At 35.0% G+C, this 24,253-nt stretch overlaps 1 protein-coding gene across 2 annotated transcripts in view; it reads right to left on the bottom strand.

Moving 5' to 3' along the window:
• LOC131802177 (LIM/homeobox protein Lhx1-like) overlaps positions 1-24,253 on the bottom strand; it is a 163,946-nt gene that overhangs the window by 16,501 nt on the left and 123,192 nt on the right. For both annotated transcript variants that reach the window (XM_059121771.1, XM_059121770.1), the window contains exons 4-5: positions 17,960-18,153; positions 17,358-17,576 (exon numbers count right to left, since the gene is read on the bottom strand). In XM_059121771.1, coding sequence (XP_058977754.1) covers positions 17,358-17,576; positions 17,960-18,153 — 413 coding nt within the window. The remainder of the gene's footprint in view (positions 1-17,357; positions 17,577-17,959; positions 18,154-24,253) is intronic.

Below are 24,253 nucleotides of genomic sequence, written 5' to 3'. Positions count from 1 at the left end.
AGTATAGATGTAGTTCACACAACATTTTGAATACGTTTCCCGGTTTCGGGACCTTCTAACTGAGAAGAGAATAACTACTTATCTCACATTATTTATTACTATTATATATAATTTCAAGATCTTAGCCTTAAACAAGAAGAAAATACCAATCAAAATAGAAAATAACATATAGGTGGCGCTGCTCATGTCAAATAAAACTCAGTTATTTTCCTATATTCCCTATTTCATATTTTACTTGCCAAATAGAGGTCCTATCGAAATTCTGAACAAATATGATTTTTGTATATCCGATGCGAGGGACAATTGAATGTTGATTATTTTATTACATGACAATTATTTATAATTTTAATAAGCGCCATCTATAATACAGCTATTATCTCCATGCTCTTGGCAGCGATAAATTTTCACTTTAAAAGTCATACTCATCTAAAGTTGACAAATACTATACTACTTTAAAATTGACACCTATTATATTACCTGATATATATTTTTCGATGATCCATATATGAGTTCTCAAAAACCGCAATCTATATTTCAATATTTTTCTGTGCAATTCTACATTTTATATTAAAATTGACAACTAGATGGCGCTTTCAAGAACAGACAGAAGACATTTATGAAAGTTCTGAAAAAATGCTTTGGCGTAATGTTTTTTATACCCTCCACCATACATAGTATGAAATATATCGCAATAATAATTTTAGACTTAACAAAGTATATACAGGGTGAGATAAAAAAAAACTGCAACAAAGTAAAGCGCCATTATCTTTACATTTTTTTTTTTAAATTCTATTGAAAGAATGAAAAAAATGTCGGAAATAAAATCAAATTTTAGAATAAGTTTAGATTTGTTCAAATTGACCTTTGGCACGAATTATTGCCTTCACACGGCCAATGATACCGTCACACGCTGTTCGAATTTTGTTCTGCGTTATTTCGGCCCATTCCCGGCGAAGCGCTTGCTTGAGGTGATCGACACTTTGGTATTATTTAGTACCAACCTTGCTTTCCAAAATACTCCAGACACAAAAGTCCAACGTATTGGTATCCGGAGATTTGGGTGGCCATGGTGGAGGAACCTCACTTTGTATTCTTGAGTGGCGTGTGCTGAGTGCGATGGTGCTGAGCCCTGTTGGAATGTCCAAGGTCTGCGGACAAAATGTTTGCGTGCCTAAGGCTTTAATAAACCCTCCAGAGTATTTTCGCGATAATATTAGGCATTGATTCTGATGCCACGGAGAGACCATCTACTGTTATGGCGGCCCACACCAACACCATGGCCGGCGCTTGAGTTCTGGTGGCCAACCGAAGGTGCACATTTTCAGCTGACCTCTTTGGGAAGTAAACACGATCATTTTGTGTTTTCCCATCGGAGTAAACCAAATTCGGCAGTTCACCACTTTCGACCAAGCGAAGAAACTCTTTAGCTCTTTTGAGTCTATTTTCTTTCTGTTGCGGTGTAAGTTCTTGCACTTTTTGGATTTTAATGGCTTTACCCCGAGCTCATTTTTTAATATTTGTAGAATGGCAATTTTTTGGCCACTGCGACGCCAACGACGGGATTCGATCAAGTCGCTTCTTTACTTTTCGCACCATTTCTGCTGATGCTGCTGTTTTCTTCCGTACACTTCCTTGACATCGGGCTACGCTACCAGTATCACGGTAATGAGCAATGGTACGAGACACAAAAGATTTATTCACATTTAAATGCTGGAGTGCTCTAACGATAGCCACTTGTGGTTTTCGACCCAAATATAAAGAAATCACACCATCACGCTTGAATTCCATCGGGAATAACTTTTGTTTTGGAAAATTCTAACCAAAATGCTTTTGAGCTGTTGTAAACAATATAATGAACTGGCACTGGAATAACTTTAACAGCTGTCGGACGAGTGGCTTAGAAATGATAGCAGTCTGAAATAGGTTGCAGCTTTTTTTCATCTCACCCTGTAAATGTATGTTTCGGCTCTAGAATGTGTATTTCGAGGATTTACAAACGGAATGACAAACTTAATATACCCATCATGCTATGGTTCAGGGTATAAAATATTGCCAAATATCTATGATCCAAAATCGGCCAAAATCGACTTAAAATTTTAGTCTATAGTGTTAAAATTAAATTAACCGAAAGACGACTTATGTATCGTTATATCCGCTTAAATATATTGAGGCCCCTGTTTAGTATATTTAGGAAGGAGGTAAGTTTTATTTTTTTTTTTAAATTGTCTGACCGTATTTTTCCATAAATTCTAATACATATTCCGATACAAATTTGATTTATTTGCCTAAAAACTGTCAAAATAATACCGTTAACCTAGCATCCGATAAATTTCACATTCGCAATCTTCAAAGTCACCCATTCCATCTGACTCCAAAATCCAAACAAAGATGTTCCATTGAAATATCAAATTCGTTATGGCATTTCATAGAAACGTTTAGTTGTTCAAAAAACGGACATCCTTGCCAGACAATATCCCCCTTAAATGTGGAACACAAATTTGGCAGGAAATTATAGTTTAAATTGTAGTTTTGATGTCTTTTTGGAGGTTTGTAGAGCGGTTATCTTAAATTATAGGTTTGGAGAATTCAAAACAAAACAAGAGAAAAAATCGAAAATAATTGTTGTGGCGCTGGTCTGCTTGGTGTCAGACCTTTGCCCAAAGCCACTTGTCAGCACTTGTGGCCAGAGTGTTGTTTTTTTCTTTTCCTTTATAATTAGGGTCATTTTTTGTAGGCCACTTCTTGGGGGCAATGGAAAGAAGTTTGTCTGTCCGGCGACGGCGATGATGATGATGGTGGTGGTGGCTTCAAATTATAGTAAATTATTTTAAACGACAACACACACCATAGTTCGGGCTAAGCATGACGGCCAACCTCTTTGCTCATCCCTTTTTACGCCTCTCTGAGGAGGGAGGACGACGTTTGTTATTGTTCTTTTGAGGCGTTCTCTGTGGGTTTGCAGGTCCTATTATAACATATAATTTGCAGTTTATGTGTATAACTGGGCCTGGCGGTGTTCAAATTGTCGGCCTAATGATGACAGCAACATCAGGGCCCCCACAAAAACAATCAATGAATGTTGTGTGCGGAGAGAAAACGATATGAATGAAATGATACTTTTCATTCTTTGAATGGTTGGTGGGTATACAAATGTCACGTCTTGAGCCGAGGGCAAAACAAAAAAAATCACTAACTGCTGCTAAACGTTAACAACAAAATCAGGCACTTACCTGAACAATTTTCAAAAGAACAAGTAGTTGGCATTTATGAAAATTTGCCAATTTTCATTTAAGCCAAGCCAGGCATGCAGCCTGCAACCGGGCCGCATTGATGGCAATAATCCATAAAAATCATAACACTGGCTATTTCCAATGGTTTATGGTCAAAACATTTGTTGCCATTATCCAATGGCTAACATGGAGAACATCTTGACAGGCAACATGTAAAAGGCGGCTCTCGAACATAAAACGACCTCAACAAATGTTTGTTGAGATGTTTGTGTTGTTGTTGTTGTTGCTGTGGTTATTCGGTTTGTTATTAGAGTATGGCTCAATGATGTTGGACGTTTATGAGTGAATGCAGGTTATTGTTGGTCATTTGTTAGACGATTTTGAACAAAGCTTTTTTGCTGTAGATTTTTTTTTTTGAGTTTAATTTTGTGATTTGAAGCTATAGCCGTAATTATTTAAGGTATTTTGCTATGGATCGATCGAGTTGTAATTGTGAATTCTTGATATTATTTTGAAAAAAAAAAACAACGAATTTTTTGAAAAATATTTTTAAGAAGCATTAAAGCTGAAATAGTTACATTTTTAATAAATATTCGTTTTTATCCATCAATTCCATAATCCAAAAGAGCCATTTTCGTAGAGGATTTAAATTACATTTTATTTAAATTTTTGTTTTTTGAAAACATTCTCTGTAATAGAGAGTAATATGAAGTAAAACCAATGGGAGAATACACCAGACTTAGGCAACCAATAATATTTTAAGGACCAAATGAACCTGATTTTGATTTTTAATATTTTTAGGGACCATAGATTTTAATCATGGATTGAAAATAATTTTTAAGTTCCAAGAGAACTATAGACGTGGATAAAAAATATTTTCCTAAGACCAAGTGGGCTTAAATGTTAAATAAATGTGAAAAATAAAAGTCAAGTACCAAGAGTGTCATAATTAAGAATATTTTCTCAAGGACCATCGGAGGTATCTGCGTATACCAAATCATATATATTTTTAAAATTTTTAGAGTGAGTGATATAAATGTAGGTTTTATCTACATATGTATAAGGGAATAGTGAAATAACTGATTGTCTGATTTGCGGAGAATCAACGCCCTGACGTAACGGATGAAGCTAGAATCTTGTAATTTTTCATGAGGGTGATAGAGCTGGGTTTTTGGAAAATCCGTACTAAAATCTGGTAAAAATTGAATACATTATATTGAAATAAGATCTACTCCTGAACTTAGGAATGAGAGTCTCTGATGGAATGCAGGATATACAGGTTTATCATAAATAGGTGGTTTTGGAAATGCATGCTGTAATTATACGAAAAATTCTAAATAGTGCCATATTTGTTACAATTTGGCGTTGGGTGGACAGTTGGTGATTGAAATCTGAAATTTGATATAAGGGTCTCTGTTCATGTGTGGTTCCGAAAATGTGTACTACAATTGTACAAAAAAATTCATAAATGTTACTAAATTTGATATTGGGTGAAGGGCAAGAGATAAAGTTCTGAAATTTGGAATGACAGTCACTGATGGATTGCAGGATAGATGTACCAAAGGGTTTTTGGAAATTCGAACTTTAAGTTTAGGAAAAGTTCTAAAATGGTACTAATTTTATAAAGTTGTACCATTTGGTATTAAGTGAACGGATAGAGCTTAAAATTTGGTATGAGAATCAAGGTTGGAAAGTAAGTTTGATATATGAAGGTGGTTATAAAAAGGTGTACTAAGTGTGCTATTAAATTTGGTTTAGGGTGAACGGATGAAGCTAGAATTTCGAAATTTAGTTTCGGGGTCGCCGTTGGTGGTAGGTTTACGATAAAGAGGTAATGGTGGAAATGTGTGCTATAATAGTATGGAAAGTACTAAATAGTACCATATTTGGTACAATTTGGTATTGGAGGAACTTGATGTCTGAAATTTTGTTATAAAGGTCGCTGATCTTGTGTAGCCAGGATGTATGGGGCTGATTTCGGAAATGTGTACTATAATTGTACGAAAAGTTCGAAATGTTTCTAAATCTGGTATTGGGCGAAAGGATAGAGATAAAATTCTGAAATTTTGAATGAGAGGCACTGATGGAGTGCAGCATAGATGAAACAAAGGTGTTTTAGAAATACGAACTTTAAGGTTAGGAAAAGTTCTAAAATGGTACTAATTTTATAAAATAGTACCATTTGGTATTATGTGAACGGATAGAGCTTAAAATTTGGTATGAGAATCAAGCAGTTCTAAATTTGGCATTGAGTGAAGAGATAGGACCGGAATCCTTAAATATCATGTTGAGGTCCCTGTTGGTATCTGGAATTGAGATATGGAGGCGGTTTTGGATAATTGTAGGAAAAGTACTAAATTAGGTATTGGGTGTAGGTTTGGAGCTGAAATTTGTTATTGATGTCGCTGTTGGTGTCTGTGCTTAGGACATGGATGGATGTGGTTTTAGTAAGGTGTACTTTAATTTTTCGAAAAGTACTATGTGCTACTAAGTTGGGTATGGGGTGAAGGGATAGAGCTGGAATCCCAAAATTTGATATTGATGTCACTGTTGGTATCTGAAATTGAGCTATGGAGGTGATTTTGGAAATGTGTACCATAATTGTACGAAAAGTACGAAATAGTACTAAATTTGATATTGGGTGAAGGGAGGGGGCTGAAATCCTCAAATTTGATATTGAAGTCACTGTTGGTTTCCGGGGAGACTTTAAACTAGATTTGGACAGAAAAAATGCAATTTGCAATGATTTTACTAACATCCTCCATGGTAAACTACAATATGAAAGATTTTGACGACTTGTTGATGTAAAGGGTAAACATTTTCCTATTATTCTTTCCGAAAGAGAAAAAACTTGAATAATAGAAGTTTGAAATTTAAAAAAAAAATGTCAAATTGGGTATGAATAAATTGCGCATTTGGAGTATTTCAAAGGTCTAACATGTTTCTTTTTTTGGTTTTTGAATATTTTTTTTCTAAATCTTAAGAATTTTTAAAAAATGTTTTTATATCCTCGATTTTTTTTAAGTTATATGTTGCATATTTATTAACATTTTTTTCAAATAATATTACTCTTGCATTTCACCAAAGCCGTCACATATATTTTTTAATATATTTTCAAATTGTCCCACAATTGGGAGTTTTTCAAATATTTCTTTTCATATCGTTGAATAAAAATTACCGCTGGAACATATTTAAAAATGTTTAAAGCTTCCTCATATGAAATTCAAAACCGCCCTCTAAGCTCGATTTATTTTTAGACATCACAATTACTTATTTAAAACTGCACGCTGGATCTTTCACTTGCCGCTTAATAACATTATCATTACCACCATCATCATCTTTCATTTGTGTGACTCACAATCATAAATAGCCCGGCGCAACAGACAGACACAATCATCAAATGTTATTGACGTTCACACGCTTACAATGAAAACTACAAAACGCTGACACCTTACGCACTCATATGTATATCGCCTGACAGTTATGCTGACAAAATATGTATATACATTCGTGTGTGTGTGCGTATGTGTTTGGGAGCGTGTTTCTGGCAGCCCTAAAGAGATACTGCGACTGTAAAGACAAATAAAAGCCTGTGGCAAATTTTGACACCCACATAATGATGGCAACAACAAAAGCGCCAACAATGGCCTAGGAAGTTTATGTGCTGCATAAGTATGTACATACATACATAATATATGACTATATAAAGAATGGACTTTAAATTTAACGGATTGAGAATTTTTAAAGCAAAAACATTTCTTAAGCATATATATGTGGTGATGAAGCGGAATTTTTATAGGGTGACCCATTAAAGGGGGTACTTTTTAATGTGAAAAATAATTAAATAACCAAACAGTATCACATTTTTATTTATTTTACAGAGTGAGGTTGTAAAATTTAGAGGATTTTCCAAAATAATTTCAGTTTTATTTAATTTTTTGTTCTTCTTCGTCACTTGGGTAAAAAATGATTTTTGTTATAGAAGTTATTTTTAAAATAACTTCTGGGGAGAATATCCCAGACAAAAAAACAAGGGAACTGATGAGGATTAGTGGCTCTTTCCGCAACCTAGGTATTCCCTGCCTTACCGCCTGATAAACATTACTATCCTTCTCCACAAAAAACAAACGTTGTTTTTATAAAAACAACAATAAAGGGATTAAGCCTGACCATTTTGCAAAACAATATACTATGGTATCCCGAATAAACGTGCCAACGCTGTTCTATTTTACAGAGATTTTATTATTAAATTTCGCATACCTTTTACGGAGCCATGATTTTCGATTATTTCTGTGTAAAATACAGGGGGAGATAAAAAAACTGCAACCAACTTCAGACCGCTGTCATTTCTAAGCCACTAGTCCGACAGCTCATAAAATTATTCCAGTGACAGCTCATTATATTGTTTACAAGCGTACAAAAGCATTTTGGTGAGAATTTTCCAGAAAAAAAGTTATTCGTGATGGAATTCCAAGCGTGATAGTGTGATTTATTTATATTTGGCTGGAAAACCACAAGTGGTTATCGTTAGAGCACTCCAGCATTTAAATGCGGATAAATCTTTTGTGTCCCGTATCATGGCTCGTTACCGTGATATTGGTAGCGTAGCCCGACGTTAAGGAAGTGAATGGAAAAAAACCAACATCAGTAGAAATGGTTCGAAAAGTGAAGGAGCGACTTGATCGAATCCCGTAGCGTCGCAGTGGCCGAAAATGGCTCGAGAGCTGAACATATCGCAATATTCCATTCGGCAAATATTGAAAAATAAGCTCGGGGTTAAGCCATTAAAATTCCAAAAAGTTGCAAGAACTTACACCGCAACAGAAAGAAAATAGACTCAAAAGAGCTAAAAAGTTGCTTCGCTTGGCCGAAAGTGGTGAACTGCCGAATTGGGTTTTCTCCGGTTGGAGAAAACATTCGTTGTCCAGCAGTTTGTAAACAAACAAAATGATCGTGTTTACTTGCCAAAAAGGTCAGCTGAATATGTGCACCTACGGTTAGCCACCAGAAATCAAGTGCCGGCCATGGTGATGATGTGGGCCGCCATAACAGCAGATGGTCGCTCTCCGCTCGTATTAATCGACCGTGGCATCAGCATAAATACCGAATATTTTCGCCAAAAGATTCTGCAGGGTGTATTAAAGCCTTGGGCACGCAAACATTTTGGCCGCAGACCTTGGATATTCCAACAGGACTCAGCGCCACCAAAGAATCCTCACTTCATTTCCATCGCACAATGGCCACCAAAACCTCCGGAAAACAATCCATTGGACTATTGTGTCTGGAGTATTTGGGAAAGCAAGGTTGGTGCTAAAAAATACCAAAGTGTCGATCACCTCATGCAGGCGCTTCGCCGAGAATGGGCTAAAATACTGCAGATCAACATTCGGGCTAGCGTGTGACGGCTTCATTTGCCATTTGAAGGCCATAATTCGTGCCAAGGGTAACAAATTCAAAGAAATCTAAACTTATTCTAAAATTTGATACTATTTCCGACATTTTTTGCTTCTTTTCCCATCTTTTTATTCGATTTTTTTGGATTTTATCCTTTTATGCCAAGAATTGACAAAATTTGTCAAAATCGGTCCAGTCATTCTTGAGATATAGGCATTCTTGCTAACATCCCCTTCTTTTTTATATACACATTGTATATATTCCGCTATATATATCCGATATATTTACTATTGGACCTTTTCGCCTATTTGTGATTTCGCCGGGATTAAAAATATTCGCGTTTTAATGGAAAATGTGACTTATTTAACACAAATGTTCTGGTCTACTAAATATTACCCGATGACCCTCAAAACTGGAAGGCTTCTGTCCAGCTCTAAGCTCTAGCCCCTTGATAACTTCTGCGTCGATTGGTCCATAATTGTGACCTGTAGAGCTACTGCAAAATCAGGAAATTTGTCAGTTTTTGTTCCATTTCATGCGATAATATCCAAAAACAATAGGCTTCTATTCTGGCCCTAGTCCTATCTCCATTCTAAATATCGTAAAGATCGGGCCATAATTGCTACCTATAGAGTGATTACAAATTAACTTGGACAAACGGACGGACGGACATACATAGCTAGATCGACTCAGTTCGGTGAGATAGGAAGATCCATATATACTTTCCTATGTGGAAAACCAAAACTTCGAGGTGTTACATAATTTTTGGCCCAATCAAACTTATAATACCCCCAACACATAGTGTTGTAGGGTATAAAAATGTAGAAATTATGGCGTTTGACTTTGTTGCAGTTTTTTTATCTCACCCTGTGTATGTGGTGATGAAGTGGAATTTTTAAAGGGTGCACAATAAAAGGAGGAGCACTTTTTAATGTGATAAATAATTTCATAACCCAACAGTTAAACATTTTAGGTTACTTACAGATCTATGATCATTACATTTTTAATAACTTTTAGAGAACCATAATTTCCGATTTTTACTAAGTAAGAATTTCGTATTTTTTTTAATAAATTTCATATTTTTTTTTTTAATATTTTTTTTTTGAAAATAAAAATAAGTCAATTGTAAGAGAGCGGAAATCGCAAATGTTTTCCCCATACTAGGCCATTGATTCCTTGACCATATACACTTCCGAAACAAGTAGGAAAATTATCAGAATTTCGTTACCTTAATTAATGAATTTGTAGAAGTCAAATTTCTTCATTTGAAATTTCCTGTTCCACTCATGTTTTAAACCTCATTTTAGAAATAAATTCAATTTCAAGACAAAATCTTAAAATTCATATCATCTTCAAGTGGGCGTTTCCGCACTTAATTCATTTTTTCCTACTGCCAGCATAAAGTTCAATACTAAATTTGAAAATAAAAAAATTGGTATCCCAAATATGCAAAGGTATCTTAAAAAAAAGAAAGAAAAAAAACATCAAAAAATAGGCCTCAGAGGATGTTGTGGGCTGTTCGGACGTTTTACTGTTGTCTTCAGTTTAAACTCATTAAATAACTTCCGTTCGAAAACGAAAGCCCCACAACATCCATGGCAATGGCAAACCATTCAAGCATTTCAAAAATCTATAAAACGTAACCAAAACCACCGACTAAAAATTAGTTCGACGTGGTTACCTTGCCTCAAAGAAAAAAAATAAGAAAACAATGCCATTGAGGCCTGCTCTTATGCCATCATGGCATAACATGAATATTTATGATGAAAGTTCCAATTTTTTTTTCGTTATTGTTTCTCTTGGAGTTGTAAAAAAGATTTATGCGTTTTTTATGCTGATAAATGGCAAGCTATAAGAACAGCAACAACAACAACAACAAAATAGATGAAAATAAAATTAAGTTGCATTTATTGTTGCGGCCTTGCCTTCTTTTTCCTAGTAAATGTCTTTTAAGGTTTAAACCTCTAGATTCTTTGTGGAAATGTAGCTGACAACTGCGGTACCATTTGTCAGTTACGCTTCATCGACCGCAAGAAGTTCAATGCGTTTGTTAGGCTGTCAATAAAAGCAGATAAATTAGCATGGAATGAATGCTGCAGAAGAATGCAAATGCGTTACTCACAAATCTCACAAAAAATCCCAGGAAGTCTGGCAGAGAATGGGAAATATACCCAAATCAATAGAGAGCTCGGTTTGTCAAATTACAGTCGTCAAAAAAAAAAAAAAAAAAAAAAAAAAAAACATTAAGTTCGGCCGGGCCCGACGTTTAATACCCTCCACCTTAGGGTAAAGGAAACATTAGAAGAAATGTGGCAACAACCATTAAAATGCCGAATATCGGGAGGTACCGTTATATGGGGGCTATACCAATTCGTGGACCTACACATGCAAGGTTTCGCCAACGGAGCTAGAACCCATTATGACCTACAAATACCAATTTTCAGACAAATACGTGAAAAAATGTGGCAAAAATCATCAAATTACCGAATATCGGGAGGTACCGTTATATGGGGACTATACCAAATCATGGACCCATACATGCAGTGTTTCGCCACCGGAGCTGGAACCCATTATGACCAACAAATACCAATTTTTAGACAAATCCGTAAAAAAATGTGGCAAAAATAATCAAAATATCGAATATCGGGAGGTACCGTTATATGGGGACTATACCAGAACGTGGACCGATATATCTCATTTTCAATACCAACCATCCTAGACACAATACCAATTGCTCTGCTAAATTTTGACGCTCTACGTTAAATAATGTGGGCTGTATCGTGATTTCAACAGACAGGCAGACTGACGGACAGACAGACGGACATCTTAAAATCGACTTAGAATTTTATGCTGATTATGAATATATATACTTTATAGGGTCTATGACGAATATTTAAGGATGTTACAAACGGAATGACACAATTAATATACCCTCCTTTCCAAGGTGGAGGGTATAAAAAGAGAGAACTTGGAAGCTGCCAAAAATCGGATGAGGTGAAGTATAACCAAAATCTGGTCTTGTTTGTACGGGACGTTTGTTGTTTAGGATTATCTTGGTTGGGAAATGCCATTTAAATCGACGCGGCCCCTTCTTGGGGATTCGACCAAAGTTTAACATACCTTGCCCATTTTTATGAAACTGTGCCAAATTTTAAAAACCTATCTGAAAATGTTATTTACTCAGTCTTAGTTCCGAACACCTCAAAATTTCGGTGTATGAAATAAGATGTAAGGCCTCCTCTAGAGAGAGGTACCACAATATATCAAAAAATACTACTAACTTGATTGGAAAATCAATCGGAATCAATAAATCGGCTATTGAAACAAGAAGATACCGACCAAATCTTTACCGGCATCTAGGATTTTCTTTTTTAATTTATATCTGAAATTTATTCACTTCTTCATATGTGAAATATATCCTCAGATTTTTCTTTCAAGATCTCCACTCTTAAACTCCCAAGGCAGCTAAGCACAACAAAACCATCGTTTAAACCCCATCTCTCAACGAAAAGAATTAAAACCACTGGCAAAACATAAACTCCACTCAACTCAAATCCGCTTAAATATCGTTTTTTGTTTTCAACATTTTCATGTTGTTGTCATCGTCACACAGCGTTGCTGTTCCTGTTGTAGTTGTTGTTGTTTTCATAGATTGGCAATGGTTTGGCATTTTGTGGTTAGCCTTAACTATTTTTGTTGGTAGATTTTTGGTTTGGTTGGATGGTTGGCTTGGCTTCGGATGACGGCGGATAAAATGTATGGCTATGTTTGCCTCCTGTCTGCCGGTGTCTGATATTGACGGCTAATGGTTTACGGTTAGGATTTTATTTTTGCAATTTTTCAACGACGACTTCACAAACACCAACCGTCGGCTTTAACCGCATTCACTTGGCGTATAAACTTTGGTTTTCATTTTTCAAGGAGACGAGAAAAACTTTTCAAGAGCACTATGGCGGGGTTTGTTGTTGTTGTTGTGTGATGAGCAAAATATGGGAAGTTTTACATTTTAGAGTAGAATGGAACAGGGGTATCTTTTCTTATCAATTTTTATAAAAAAAAACAAATATTTTTATACCCTCCACCATAGTATGGAGGGTATATTCGGTTTGTCATTCCGTCAATATACATTTTAGACCACACAAAGTATATATATTCTTGATCAGCATAAAAATCTATGTCGATTTAGCAATGTCCGTCCGTCTATCCGTCTGTCCGTCTGTGGAAATTACTCTAGCTTCCGAACGAAATGAAGTAGGTTGATAAAATTTTACTCAAATGTGTATTATATCAGCATAACTTTTGGTATTGAAAATGAGCCATGTAGGTCCACGTTTTCGTATAGCCCCCATATAACGGTACCTCCCGATATTCGGTATTTTGATGATTTTAGAGACATTATTTTCCGGAACCATTTCAAATTTAGTATTTGAAGTTTGTAATGAATACTACAGCCTATGACAGAAAATTGTCTGTGCAGGTCCACGTCTTCGTATAGCTCCCATATAAGGGTACCTCCCGTTATTCGATATGTTGATGATTTAAGAGACATTATTTACCGGAACCATTTCAAATTTAGTATTTGAAGTTCGTAATGAATACTACAGCCTATGAAAGAAAACTGTGTGTGTAGCTCCACGTCTTCCTATAGCCCCCATATAACGGTACCCTCCGATATTCGGTAGTTTGATGATTTCAGAGACATTATTTACCGCAAACATTTCAAATTTAGTATTTGAAGTTCGTAATGAATACTACAGCCTATGTAAGAAAATTGTCTGTGCAGCTCCACGTCTTCGTATAGCCCCCATATAACGGTACCTCCCGATATTCGGTATTTTGATGATTTTAGCGACATTATTTACCGGAATTGTTTCAAATTCGATATTTGAAGTTCGTAATGAATACTACAGCCTATGGCAGAAAATTGTCTGTGCAGCTCCACGTCTTCTTATAGGCCCCATATAACGGTACCCCCCGATATTCGGTATTTTGATGATTTTAGAGACATTATTTACCGGAACCATTTCAAATTTAGTATTTGAAGTTCGTAATGAATACTACAGCCTGTGACAAAAAATTGTGGGTACAGGTCCACGTCTGAAATCCTGAAATTTGATATTGAAGTGTCTGTAGGTCTCACGTTAGAATTTGACGGTGATTTAGGAAAGTCGTCCCATATTTGTGCGAAAAATATTAAATGGTACTAAATTTAGTATTGGGTCAAGGTATAGGGTTGAAATCCCAAATTTGATATTGTAATGGCCTAACACGAACTGTTGGAGCGAATCTAAAATGTTAAGGTGGACTTTTCGGTGACGAAGTAGTGGGTACTTCCTGGTGTATTATCTTAGCCTACTACTTCTGTATACCTAATATGTATCTCAAAACTCTGTAAACCTTTTTTTGGTTCTTCTTTGAAAATTATTTTTCCAGGCTTCTCTCAAACTTTTACCAGAGTTTCACGCTTCAAAAAAAAAAAAAATCCATGCAACTTTGTTGTGGCCATAGCCGCTATTATTTTATGCACTCTTTCAAATAATTACTACATTTACCGAAATAACATTAAATTTCTCAAAAACAACAACAACGACTATGGCTAAAAAACATTTATCTAATTGCTGAGGAAAATTTTCTGCTGCAACTCAAAACTTTGGCCCAATCATCTTCCGGTATAAAAGAGAGGAGAGAAAATCAAGATTCCGCAGCTACTACCAAGATAATGTCTTGCAAGGTTTTTTTTTATTTTGAATTTTGTCAGGAGATCACCTGCCATGGTAAATTGTTTGGGATCATTCAGTGGCCAGTCAGTCAGTCAGTCATACAGAAGATAAAACTTAAATTGTAGAAAAAAACCGAAACAAAACCCGTTTCAAATCTCCAACCCAAGACGATGATCGTCATCATCAGCCGTCAGTCAGTTTACTACTGCCACCGCCAATCTTTGATGACTCTGATGAAATCCTCAAGTTTTGCTGTAATTTTCGAGAGCTTTGATTTTTCTTTTTCCAAAAAAAAAAAAAAAAAAAAAAAAATGAAAGGAAGCCAAACATAAAATGGGAGTCTGTCCATCAATTGGCCATGTTAATGTTGCTTCGAAAATTTTGGATAAATCTAATAATTTTCTTTGTTGTTGTTTTTGCTCGAAAAATTGTAAGAGATCTCTGTAATTGGATCATTGGCAGGCATCATGTTCTTGATTGTGGCGACGACTGTCTGAATTCAGCTTCGTTTAGCCATAACAATCTCCTCCGACTTTTTTTTTAGTATTTTCTGTTGAATCTTTGTGGTTTATTTTTTGCAAAAAATAAAATTGCGAAGCCCAGAGGGAGGGGAGAGGTCTTGGTTAAACACGAATACAACTACTACAATTTCGGTAAACACTTTATAATTTTGTATACGTACAAGTGAACGTCGGAACGTGACAATGGACCATAAAAATGTAAAAACCATGAAATGAAATGTAGCTCGTTTTTTTTTGGTGGCTGTTGATGTTGTTGTTGCGGTATTTTTGTTGTTGCTGCCGCTGGATGGTGACTGTTTTTCATTGCTCATGGTTTTTTTTTGTGCGGCGGTTCAACCATCAACTCTTTAACCAATAAAATTCAAATTGATTTTTTTTTTTCGGAGGAAAAGGAACATTTGAAAATCAGACCGATTTGGAGTTAAGGGAAGGGGATATACAGAACTTTTAAATTTTTTGGTGATTTTCCTGGAAGGCAAAATGGATTAGTTTCGCCGATTTCAACTTTCTAACAATTTTAATTGTTCTAATTTTTAAAACCAGAGCCTGTTAGTGTCGAATTTATATAGATAAGGGTCTCATAATTCTTTTAACAATTCCATGGAGTTTTTTCATGATTTCCTATCAGAAATTGTCTAAAAATGATTTAAAAAAATATTGAAAATTTGTAAAAGAATTTATGTCAGCAATTTTTTCAAAATTATAAGAAGCCCAGCAATCTTGATTATTTTTATATTTAAAACCTAACTCTGTTTGAGGCGAATTTATATAGGAAAGTGTCTCATAATTCCATTGGAAATTTCATAATTTATTTTTTCATAATTTCCTATGAACTAGTTTTATAATTAAAAAAATTATAAAAAAATTGAAAATTTATATAAAAATGTATAACAAAAGATTTCAAAAAATTATAAATAAAATTCAATTTTCAGATTTTAAATTTCTATATACCAAAATTTTAATTGTTCTCAAATTTAAAACTTATGCTTGTTGGAATCGAATTTATATTAAAAAGTGTCGCATAATTCCTTTGGAAATTTCCCAAAATTTTTTCATAATTTCCTATGAAACTTATCTATTTTTTTATTTCTTTTTTTTTAATTTTGAATAAGATTTTATATCAGCAATTTTTCAAAATTATAAGAAAGATTTGAGTTTTCCGATTTCAATTTCTATATATATATATATTTTTTTTTGTTTTTATATCTAAAACCTAAGTCTGTTGGAGTCGAATTTATACAAAAAAGTGTCTCATAATTCCATTGGAAATTTCCCGGAATTTTTTCATAATTTCCTATGAAAATTTTTCTAAAAATTTATATATATATATATATATATATATATATATTTTTTTTTTTTTTTTTTTTTGTTTGAATATAATAAAATTTTATATCAGCAATTTTTCAAAATTATAAGAAAGATTCGAATTTTGCGATTTAAAATTTCTACATTTTGTTTATTTTCTATATATTTTCATATAAAAATGTACAGGGTGAGATAAAAAAAATGCGTCATAGTCAAATGCCATAATTTTTACATTTTTTTTAAATTCTATTGAATGAAAGCAAAAAATGTCGTAAATAATATCAAATTTTAGAATAAGTTTAGATCTGTTCAAATTGGTCACCTTTGGCACGAATTATGGCCTTCAAACGGCCAATGAAACCGTCACACGCAACCCGAATGTTGCTCTGCTGTATTTTGGTCCATTCCCGGCATCGGCCCATCGGACGAGTGGCTTAGAAATGACAGCAGTCTGAATTTGGTTGCAGTTTTTTCATCTATTTAAGAAATTGTTTTATAATTTCCTATAAGAAATTATCGAAAAGCTGTTCAGAAAATTTCTGAATTTTTTTCATATCTCCCCATAAGAAATTGTTAAGAAATTTTCTGAAATTTGTTAAAATTTCTCAAATTTCATAAAAAAATTATTTATTTATTATTTTTTTTAAATAATAAATAATTTCTTTGAAACTTTTTTAAGTAATTTCCTTTCTAAAAATTTTTGAGAATTTTTTGGAATTTATGTAAGAATTTATATAAGATTTTTCCCAAAATTATAAGAAACTTTCAAATTTTTTAAATATAAGTTTTTGCCAAAATCTTTCCCAGGAAATTATCTAAAAATTGTTAAGAAACTTCCTGAAATTTGTATTGGAAAAAAATTTATTTTTTTAGATTCATATCAGAAATATTCTTAAAATTATAAGAAAATCTCAAAGTTTTTTTTAGATAAATATAAGCCTCTGCGAAAATTTTTTCCAAGGATTTTTTTCATAATTTTTCTGAAATTTGTATGGGAACATTTCTCAAATTCCAAAAAGGTCTTTGCCAAAATCGTTTCCTAGGCCAATAAATTCCCATGACTCCCATCCCAAATTTCTTCCCTTCTCTTAGATTCAATATCAAAGTACAAGTACACATGTCAATCATAGATCTATTAACAATTAATCAATAATTTTTCACACACACACATATACACACGCACTCACCTGTATCACTCGCATCGGCAGACCCGTCTCTTTGGCCAGCTGTTCTCTGATGTGGCGTGTCGGTTTCGGTGTTTGGTTAAATGCGGTTTTCAGTACTTCCAATTGTTTGGCTTTGATCGTTGTGCGCGGACCTCTTCGCTTTGAACCGTTGGCATCGTCAGGACTTTTGTTTTCGGCCTGAGAATCGCCTCTCGCATCAGGATCGCCATCTAAGGAACCCTATAGGAAGAAAAAACGAAGAATTAAAGAAACTTTAATGTCTGTCTCATATGTCTGTGCGTGTGTGTGTTTGTCCGTCCCGCCATTCACCACTCAAATGTCCATTTGGCACTTGTGTTCCATATGAAATTCAAAACCAAAAGTGATGATAAATAAAAATCAAATTTGTTTGGTAATTGTTTGGCAAACATCATTAATCATTTGAGGGTTTTTGAAGATGATCAATGTTTTCTCCCCGTTTGGCTTGGAGGGAGGGGGGAGTTAAATGCAGTTTTCTTTTAATATTTATTGGTCTCTGCTTTTTTACCTTTCCTTTGGTCAGTTAGTTCATTAGGTTTTGTATTTCATTGGGTGTTACTATTTCATGCTGTTGTTGTACTTACCTGATCGGAATCGTCATGGGTATTTTTGCTGTCGGTGCTCATGCTTTGTACTGAAATATCTGATGCTCCCAATGGTCCACCTGCTGAGTCTGGGCCATTTGGTCCCAGCATACCCAAACCCAGAGGGGGTCCGCGTAAATGTGGCGGATCATCATCATCGTCTTCATCTTCGCTAGCTGAACCCATTATGGAACCTGAAAGAAGAGAAGCGAAGAAAGGATGAAATGAAAATCAAATGAATCCAATAAATTTGTCGGCTTGTTGTTGCAACACGCTCTCTAGCTCATCCTCCATTCATGGGAAAATATTAAACGAAAACTGTTTTAAATCCTAATTGTTTAACAAGCTTATGATCCAGTTCCATTCAAATTCAAAGACGCGCACACACACACCGAGCGGCAATTGGAATGAACGTCGTTCACAGCCATTTTTTTGGCGATTTATTAAAGCGTTGTTATTTGTTGTTGTTGCGAGCAGAAGAAGCTTTTCGATTTTTATTTGCTGCCATGTCCTGATATTATTTTAGGCTAATCTAAAACGCCTGCCTGCCTGGCTGCTCGACTGTGTGAGAGATGTTTGGGTGGTTTTCCCTAACTAACTACATGGCCTTACGTTCCTCAAATGTTGGTTAGCAGGCGTAGGTTAAGGTTTTTGTGCCAAGTAAGTGGTTAAATTGCAATGCAGTTAAGATTTGTTCTCTTTATACCCAACACGTGTCCTTGTGGGTTCCCAAAAGAGTGCAAGGGGTAGTAGACACAGTGGTGGAAGATTTGGTAATGGTTTTTAAAATATCAGGAGATTTTCAGATATGTTTGCAGTTTTTGTAATAAGTAAGAGGGATAAATCAAAAGGAATATGAAATACGTTGGGCGCCATTTATAAAATGAGAGATATTTGGGTTTGACCATTGCAAAAACCAAAGGAAGAGGACCTAGAAAAAAATGAAAATTCTGGGAAAAAAGTCATCAATTTTTACGTTGGGCGCCATTTACAACCAATTATGAAATTTTGTGGTAAATGGTTGTGATTTAATTCCATTTCTAAAATTTTTGCTTAAATTAAAATTAAGAATAAGGTAAAGATTCTCAAGGACCTGCAGGTGTTCAATTATAAGTAGATGCTTAATTCCCATTTGAGGCTTCTTGAGTCCTTGAAAAAATATTCTTTAAAAAATCCACGTTTGAGGCTCTTCGAGTCCTTGAAAAAAATGTTTTTAAAAAATTAAAATTTCACTTACTTATTAGATATAAAACTTCTTTCTTAGCCCCACATTGGGCGCCATTCTTAATTAAATAAAAGGTTTTAAGATCCACGTTGGTCGCCATTTAGCCTTCAATGATGACCTTCTAGGACATTGGACGAAGTTGTCTTAAGTCGGCGTTGGGCGCCATTTAGAACGCCAAAAGAAGTAACAATGGCGTTTTTACCCTATTTTGATAGCAGAAATCAGAATCTAGAACGCGCTATAGCTTTCATTTGACTTTTGTTTAAAGCTTCTTTCTTAATCCCAGATTGGGCGCCATTTTTAACTAAATAAAAATTCATAAAACAATCAATATCGGTTTTCTTTTTTTTAATTACCAAAGGCGTTGAAGATCATGTTGGCCGTCATTTACACTTCAAAACCCATTATAATAATGACGAACTTCAAAAAAATATTGTAAAAACCTAGGACATTTAACGAGGTTGTCTTGATTCGGCGTTGGGCGCCATTTAGAACCCCCATTCCAAAAAAAGGCACAATCGTGTTTTTTACTCCTTTTTGGTGGCAAATATCAGAATCAAGAAGGCGCACTAGCTTTCATTTGAAACCATAACCGATTCTTATACATTAAACATTATTCTTATCAAGACCTATAAATTCCACATTGGGCGCCAATTTATTTAGATTCCTTTATTTCTCAATTTTTTCTATTTCATCTTCCAAAAAATACCAATGGGACCCACTGTGTTGCCACTTAACTCCACTGCTTGACGATAAGCCCTAAATGGCTTTCCTGTTAAATCACATCACCGTAAAACTTCAACTGCAGATAACTGCTACGAATGATGACGACCACATGCCTGGCATTTTGTCGCCACGTGTCATCATTCATTTTACATTTGTGAGCGGCACTCACTCACTCATTCAGTCATTCATTCATTTGCTTGTAATCGTTATATAATTTGATTCATGGTTTGCTGATGAATCCGTTACATAGTTCAAATGCCAGACTAAAGCCAGACACACGGACACACATTATCAATTTATACCGGAGAGTTTATTTAGCCAATATGGAAAAGACAAAGAAAACGAAAAGATGAAGCGTTGATGGCACACGGCGGAATTTGTAACGGTCGTTGTTGTTGTTGTTCTCGATGCTTTTTTAATTGTATTATGAAATGTGTCTGAGGAAGTTGGAAATACAAATCAGCTCAATTGGATCGTATTTAACATATTCCCAAGGGCTAGGGAGTAAGGATTCTAAATAAATACTGAGAGTTTTAAAGAAGAAGAAGACATATTTCAAAATATTTTTTCTAAGAGATTGGGAATAATGAAGTCTAATTTAAAGCAGAAGAAGCAAAGAAATTCTCTCATTGGGCGCCATTTATATACAATAAGAAATGTAGTAAGAAATTGGGTCTAAGAATAGGGATGAGCCTCCGCAAACAGTAAAGAGTTCCAAGATCCTCATTAATATCCACAAGATATAAACATATTGTACACAAGAAATAAATCATGAAGTTGGATATTACGTTGGGCGCCATAATAAGAAAACATTATTCATCTCTACCAACCATAGTTATGAGACACAGTTTGGAACTGTGGGCAAAGTAATATATGGAAAATGTTGGAACAGGAATAAAATATGTAGAATATTGCCATGTTGGGCGCCATTTTTTACTAGTCCAGTGTTTTAATCTTCAAAGAGAAGAGAAGAATTCTATTCACCGTATCGCATTTATTGTAATAGAGCTTCATTTTTAATATTTTTTTATCCTCCAAAAGTATGTAAAGTTCTTTGTGACCCATGTTGGGCGCCATTTTGGTGAAAACCTTAAAAAGACAAGGAATAACGAATTGATCCTAAAAAAATCGTAGAAACTTATTATTTATTTATTTTCGATATTAATATATTTCGATATGAAACTTCCGAAAGATATAAAGAGTTTCGTGACCTATGTTTGGTGTCATTTATTTGGGGGAAAAATTGCGGAAAATTATTTTGTTTTTAAAGAGAAATGAGAAAATAAAAGAGAGCAGAACACCAAAACTTGGCTTTAAAAAGATTTTATTTCACAGTAAACCTATGAAGAAGACGAAATTGGAATCGGAAGTTAACCTCAGAATAATTTGAAGAATATACATACGCCATATTTTTATTTTTTTAAAATTTTATTGAATAAAAGCAAAAAGTGTCGGAAATAGCATCAAATTTTAGAATAAGTTTAGATTTGTTCGAATTGGTGACCTTTGGTATGAATTAATGGAACCGTCACACGCTGCCCAAATGCTGCTCTGCGGTATATCGACCCATTCCCGGCGAAACGCTTGATCCACACTTTGGAATTTTTTAGTGCAAACCTTGCTTTCCAAAATACTCCAGACACAATAGTCCAATGGATTGGTATCCAGAGATTTTGGTGGCCATTGTGCGCTGGAAATGAAGCGAGGAACCTCATTTTGTAACCATTCTTGGGTGGCGCGTGCTGAGTGCGATGGTGCTGATTCCTGTTGGAAAGTCCAAGGTCTGCGGCCAAAATGTTTGCGTGCCCAAGGCTTTAATACACCCTCCAGAATATTTTCGCGATAATATTCGGCATTTATTCTGATGCCACGGTCGATTAATACGAGAGGTCATTGGCTGTTATGGCGACCCACACCATCACCATGGCCGACGCTTAAGTTCTGGTGGCCAACCGAAGCTGACCTTTTGGCAAGTAGACACGATCTGTTGGTTTGTTTACAAACTGCTGGACAACGAATGTTTTCTCATTCGAGAAAATCAACCAAAATCAACCACTTTCGGCCAAGCGAAGCAACTCTTTAGCTCTTTTGAGTCTATTTTCTTTCTGTTGCGGTGTAAGTTCTTGCACTTTTTGGAATTTCAATGGCTTTATCCCGAGCGCATTTTTCAATATTTGCCGAATGCAGCATTGCGATATGTTCAGCTTAGGGGCCATTTTTCGGTCACTGCGACTCGACGGGTTTCGATCAAGTCGCTTTTTTACCTTTCGAACCAATTCGGCTGATATTGCTATATTCTTCCGCCCACTTCCTTGAAGTCGGGCTACGCTAGCAGTATCACGGTAACGAGCGATGGTACGAGACACAAAAGATTTATTCACATTTAAATGCTGGAGTACTCTATCGATAGCCACTTGCCAGCCAAATATAAAGAAATCACACTATCACGCTTTAATTCCATCACGTATAACTTTATTTCTGGAAAATTCTCACCAAAATGGTTTTGTACGCTTGTTAACAATATAATGATCTGTCACTGGAATAATTTTAACAGCTGTCGGACGAGTGGCTTAGAAATGACAGTAGTCTGAAGTTGGTTGCAGTTTTTTCATCTCACGCTGTATCTTCTATTATATATATATTTACTATTGTTGAGGATAACCTAGGGGTTTTTCAAAAAAACCTTTAGTTTTCCTCTTTGGGCGAGCCAACATGGGTCCTTTGATAGCGGCCCCTTATCACCTTCCTCGAAAAATTCCATGAAAGTTTACCAAAGATTCATCATGTGTCACACGATAGGTTTTTGGGAGCCACCCAATCCCCAATGGACTTGGGGTGACAACTAAAAGTCTGTAACCCCACAAAACTTAGTCATTCATCAAATTAACCTTGCCACGTAATTTAGTTCATATGCTGCTTTTTTTTTTCTTCAATTCTAACTTTTTTTTTTGCACAATTTTTCATGACAAAATATTTTATTTCATTGGCCCCTTGATGGCAACAACTTTGCCTTGCCACACATCAACACTCATAAATAATTGATAACTTAACGGGCAAACAACCGAGGATGCTGTGTCAGCGGTAGTGCTGCTACGTTTGTACGTACTGTGGAGGATATCTAATGCCAGACATAGCTATTTTCGTTGTTGTTGTTTCTTTTATGTGTGTTTGTTACACTTGCCATTCGAGACTCATCTGTTGTGGATTAGATTATGTATCATAAAGTGTAATTTATTGGGTACGTTGCTTCCACAAGACCGGGTGGGTGGCTGCGTCTGTCAAGCGTATTGTAAACAAGTGTGATTTAACAAATGTTCAGATAAAATGATTCAACGAAAAATTTAACCTTGTTATAAAACAAATTTCAGTTTCTATTAAAGTTGTTCGCTTTTTAAAGCGTAAGATATTTCCCCCAGACAAAGGTTAAATGATGTTTTTCCATGCAGCACCAGCTTGGGTCCCAGGAGAGTTTTATTGTTCAAATGTCTAGAGAGATAGGTTGAGATTTGAGACTGCATTCAGATTTATTGTCAAAATATATGGCAAGAGTGTGTGGGGGAGGTTGATGCTTTCCTCTTTTAGCTGGGGAAAGTTGTTACAAAACCTTTTCGAAGTTCAGTTTTAAAGTTGAGCAGGTGATGATAAATGATGATTGTGAATGTCACGAACAGAGAACGTAATTAATAGAAGAAACGTGGCTATATTTGCTTGAAATTCTTTGACAAAAAGGAAAATGGGGTATTTTATATCCGACATATGAGATGTAAACCCTGAAGCTTAGATTTTATCCACAGAACACTACCCAGAATCAGAAAAGTAAGATTTTTCATTTATAGATCCATATTTCTCCGAATACATTTTTTGTTTTGGCCACTATTTCCCATCCATAAATGAATATAAGAGTTTTGTACCCGCAGTATAACAGTTTTTTAAAAGTAGTTTTACAAAATTTGTTGCTAGTTTTTTATTATTTAAGATTAATTGCTAATTTTTCATATATTATCCATAGTATAACAGTTTTTGCGGACAGAGTATAATAGGTAAAAATTAAAATTCTAACATTTCGGTAAAATCCATTGCGAAATTAAGCGACAATGTGATTTTTTGTTTGTATAACAGTTTCGTATTAGCAGTATAACAGTTTTGCAGAAGTGTTATACTACGTTAAAAAATTAAAAAAATGATAGTAAACTGTAGTCAAATATATAGAACATACCTTGTTAGTGGTTTTGTTATTTATTCCTAGTTATTTATGCCTTACACATAGTATAACAGTTTTTGCACATAGAGCAAAACAGATAAAAATGAAAATCTCACTTCTCAGTACAAATATATTGCGAAAT

This window comes from Musca domestica, unplaced genomic scaffold (assembly GCF_030504385.1).
Source record: "Musca domestica strain aabys unplaced genomic scaffold, Musca_domestica.polishedcontigs.V.1.1 2, whole genome shotgun sequence".
Classification (NCBI taxonomy): Eukaryota; Metazoa; Arthropoda; class Insecta; order Diptera; family Muscidae; genus Musca; species Musca domestica.
This window is presented reverse-complemented; position numbering and strand designations above follow the sequence as displayed.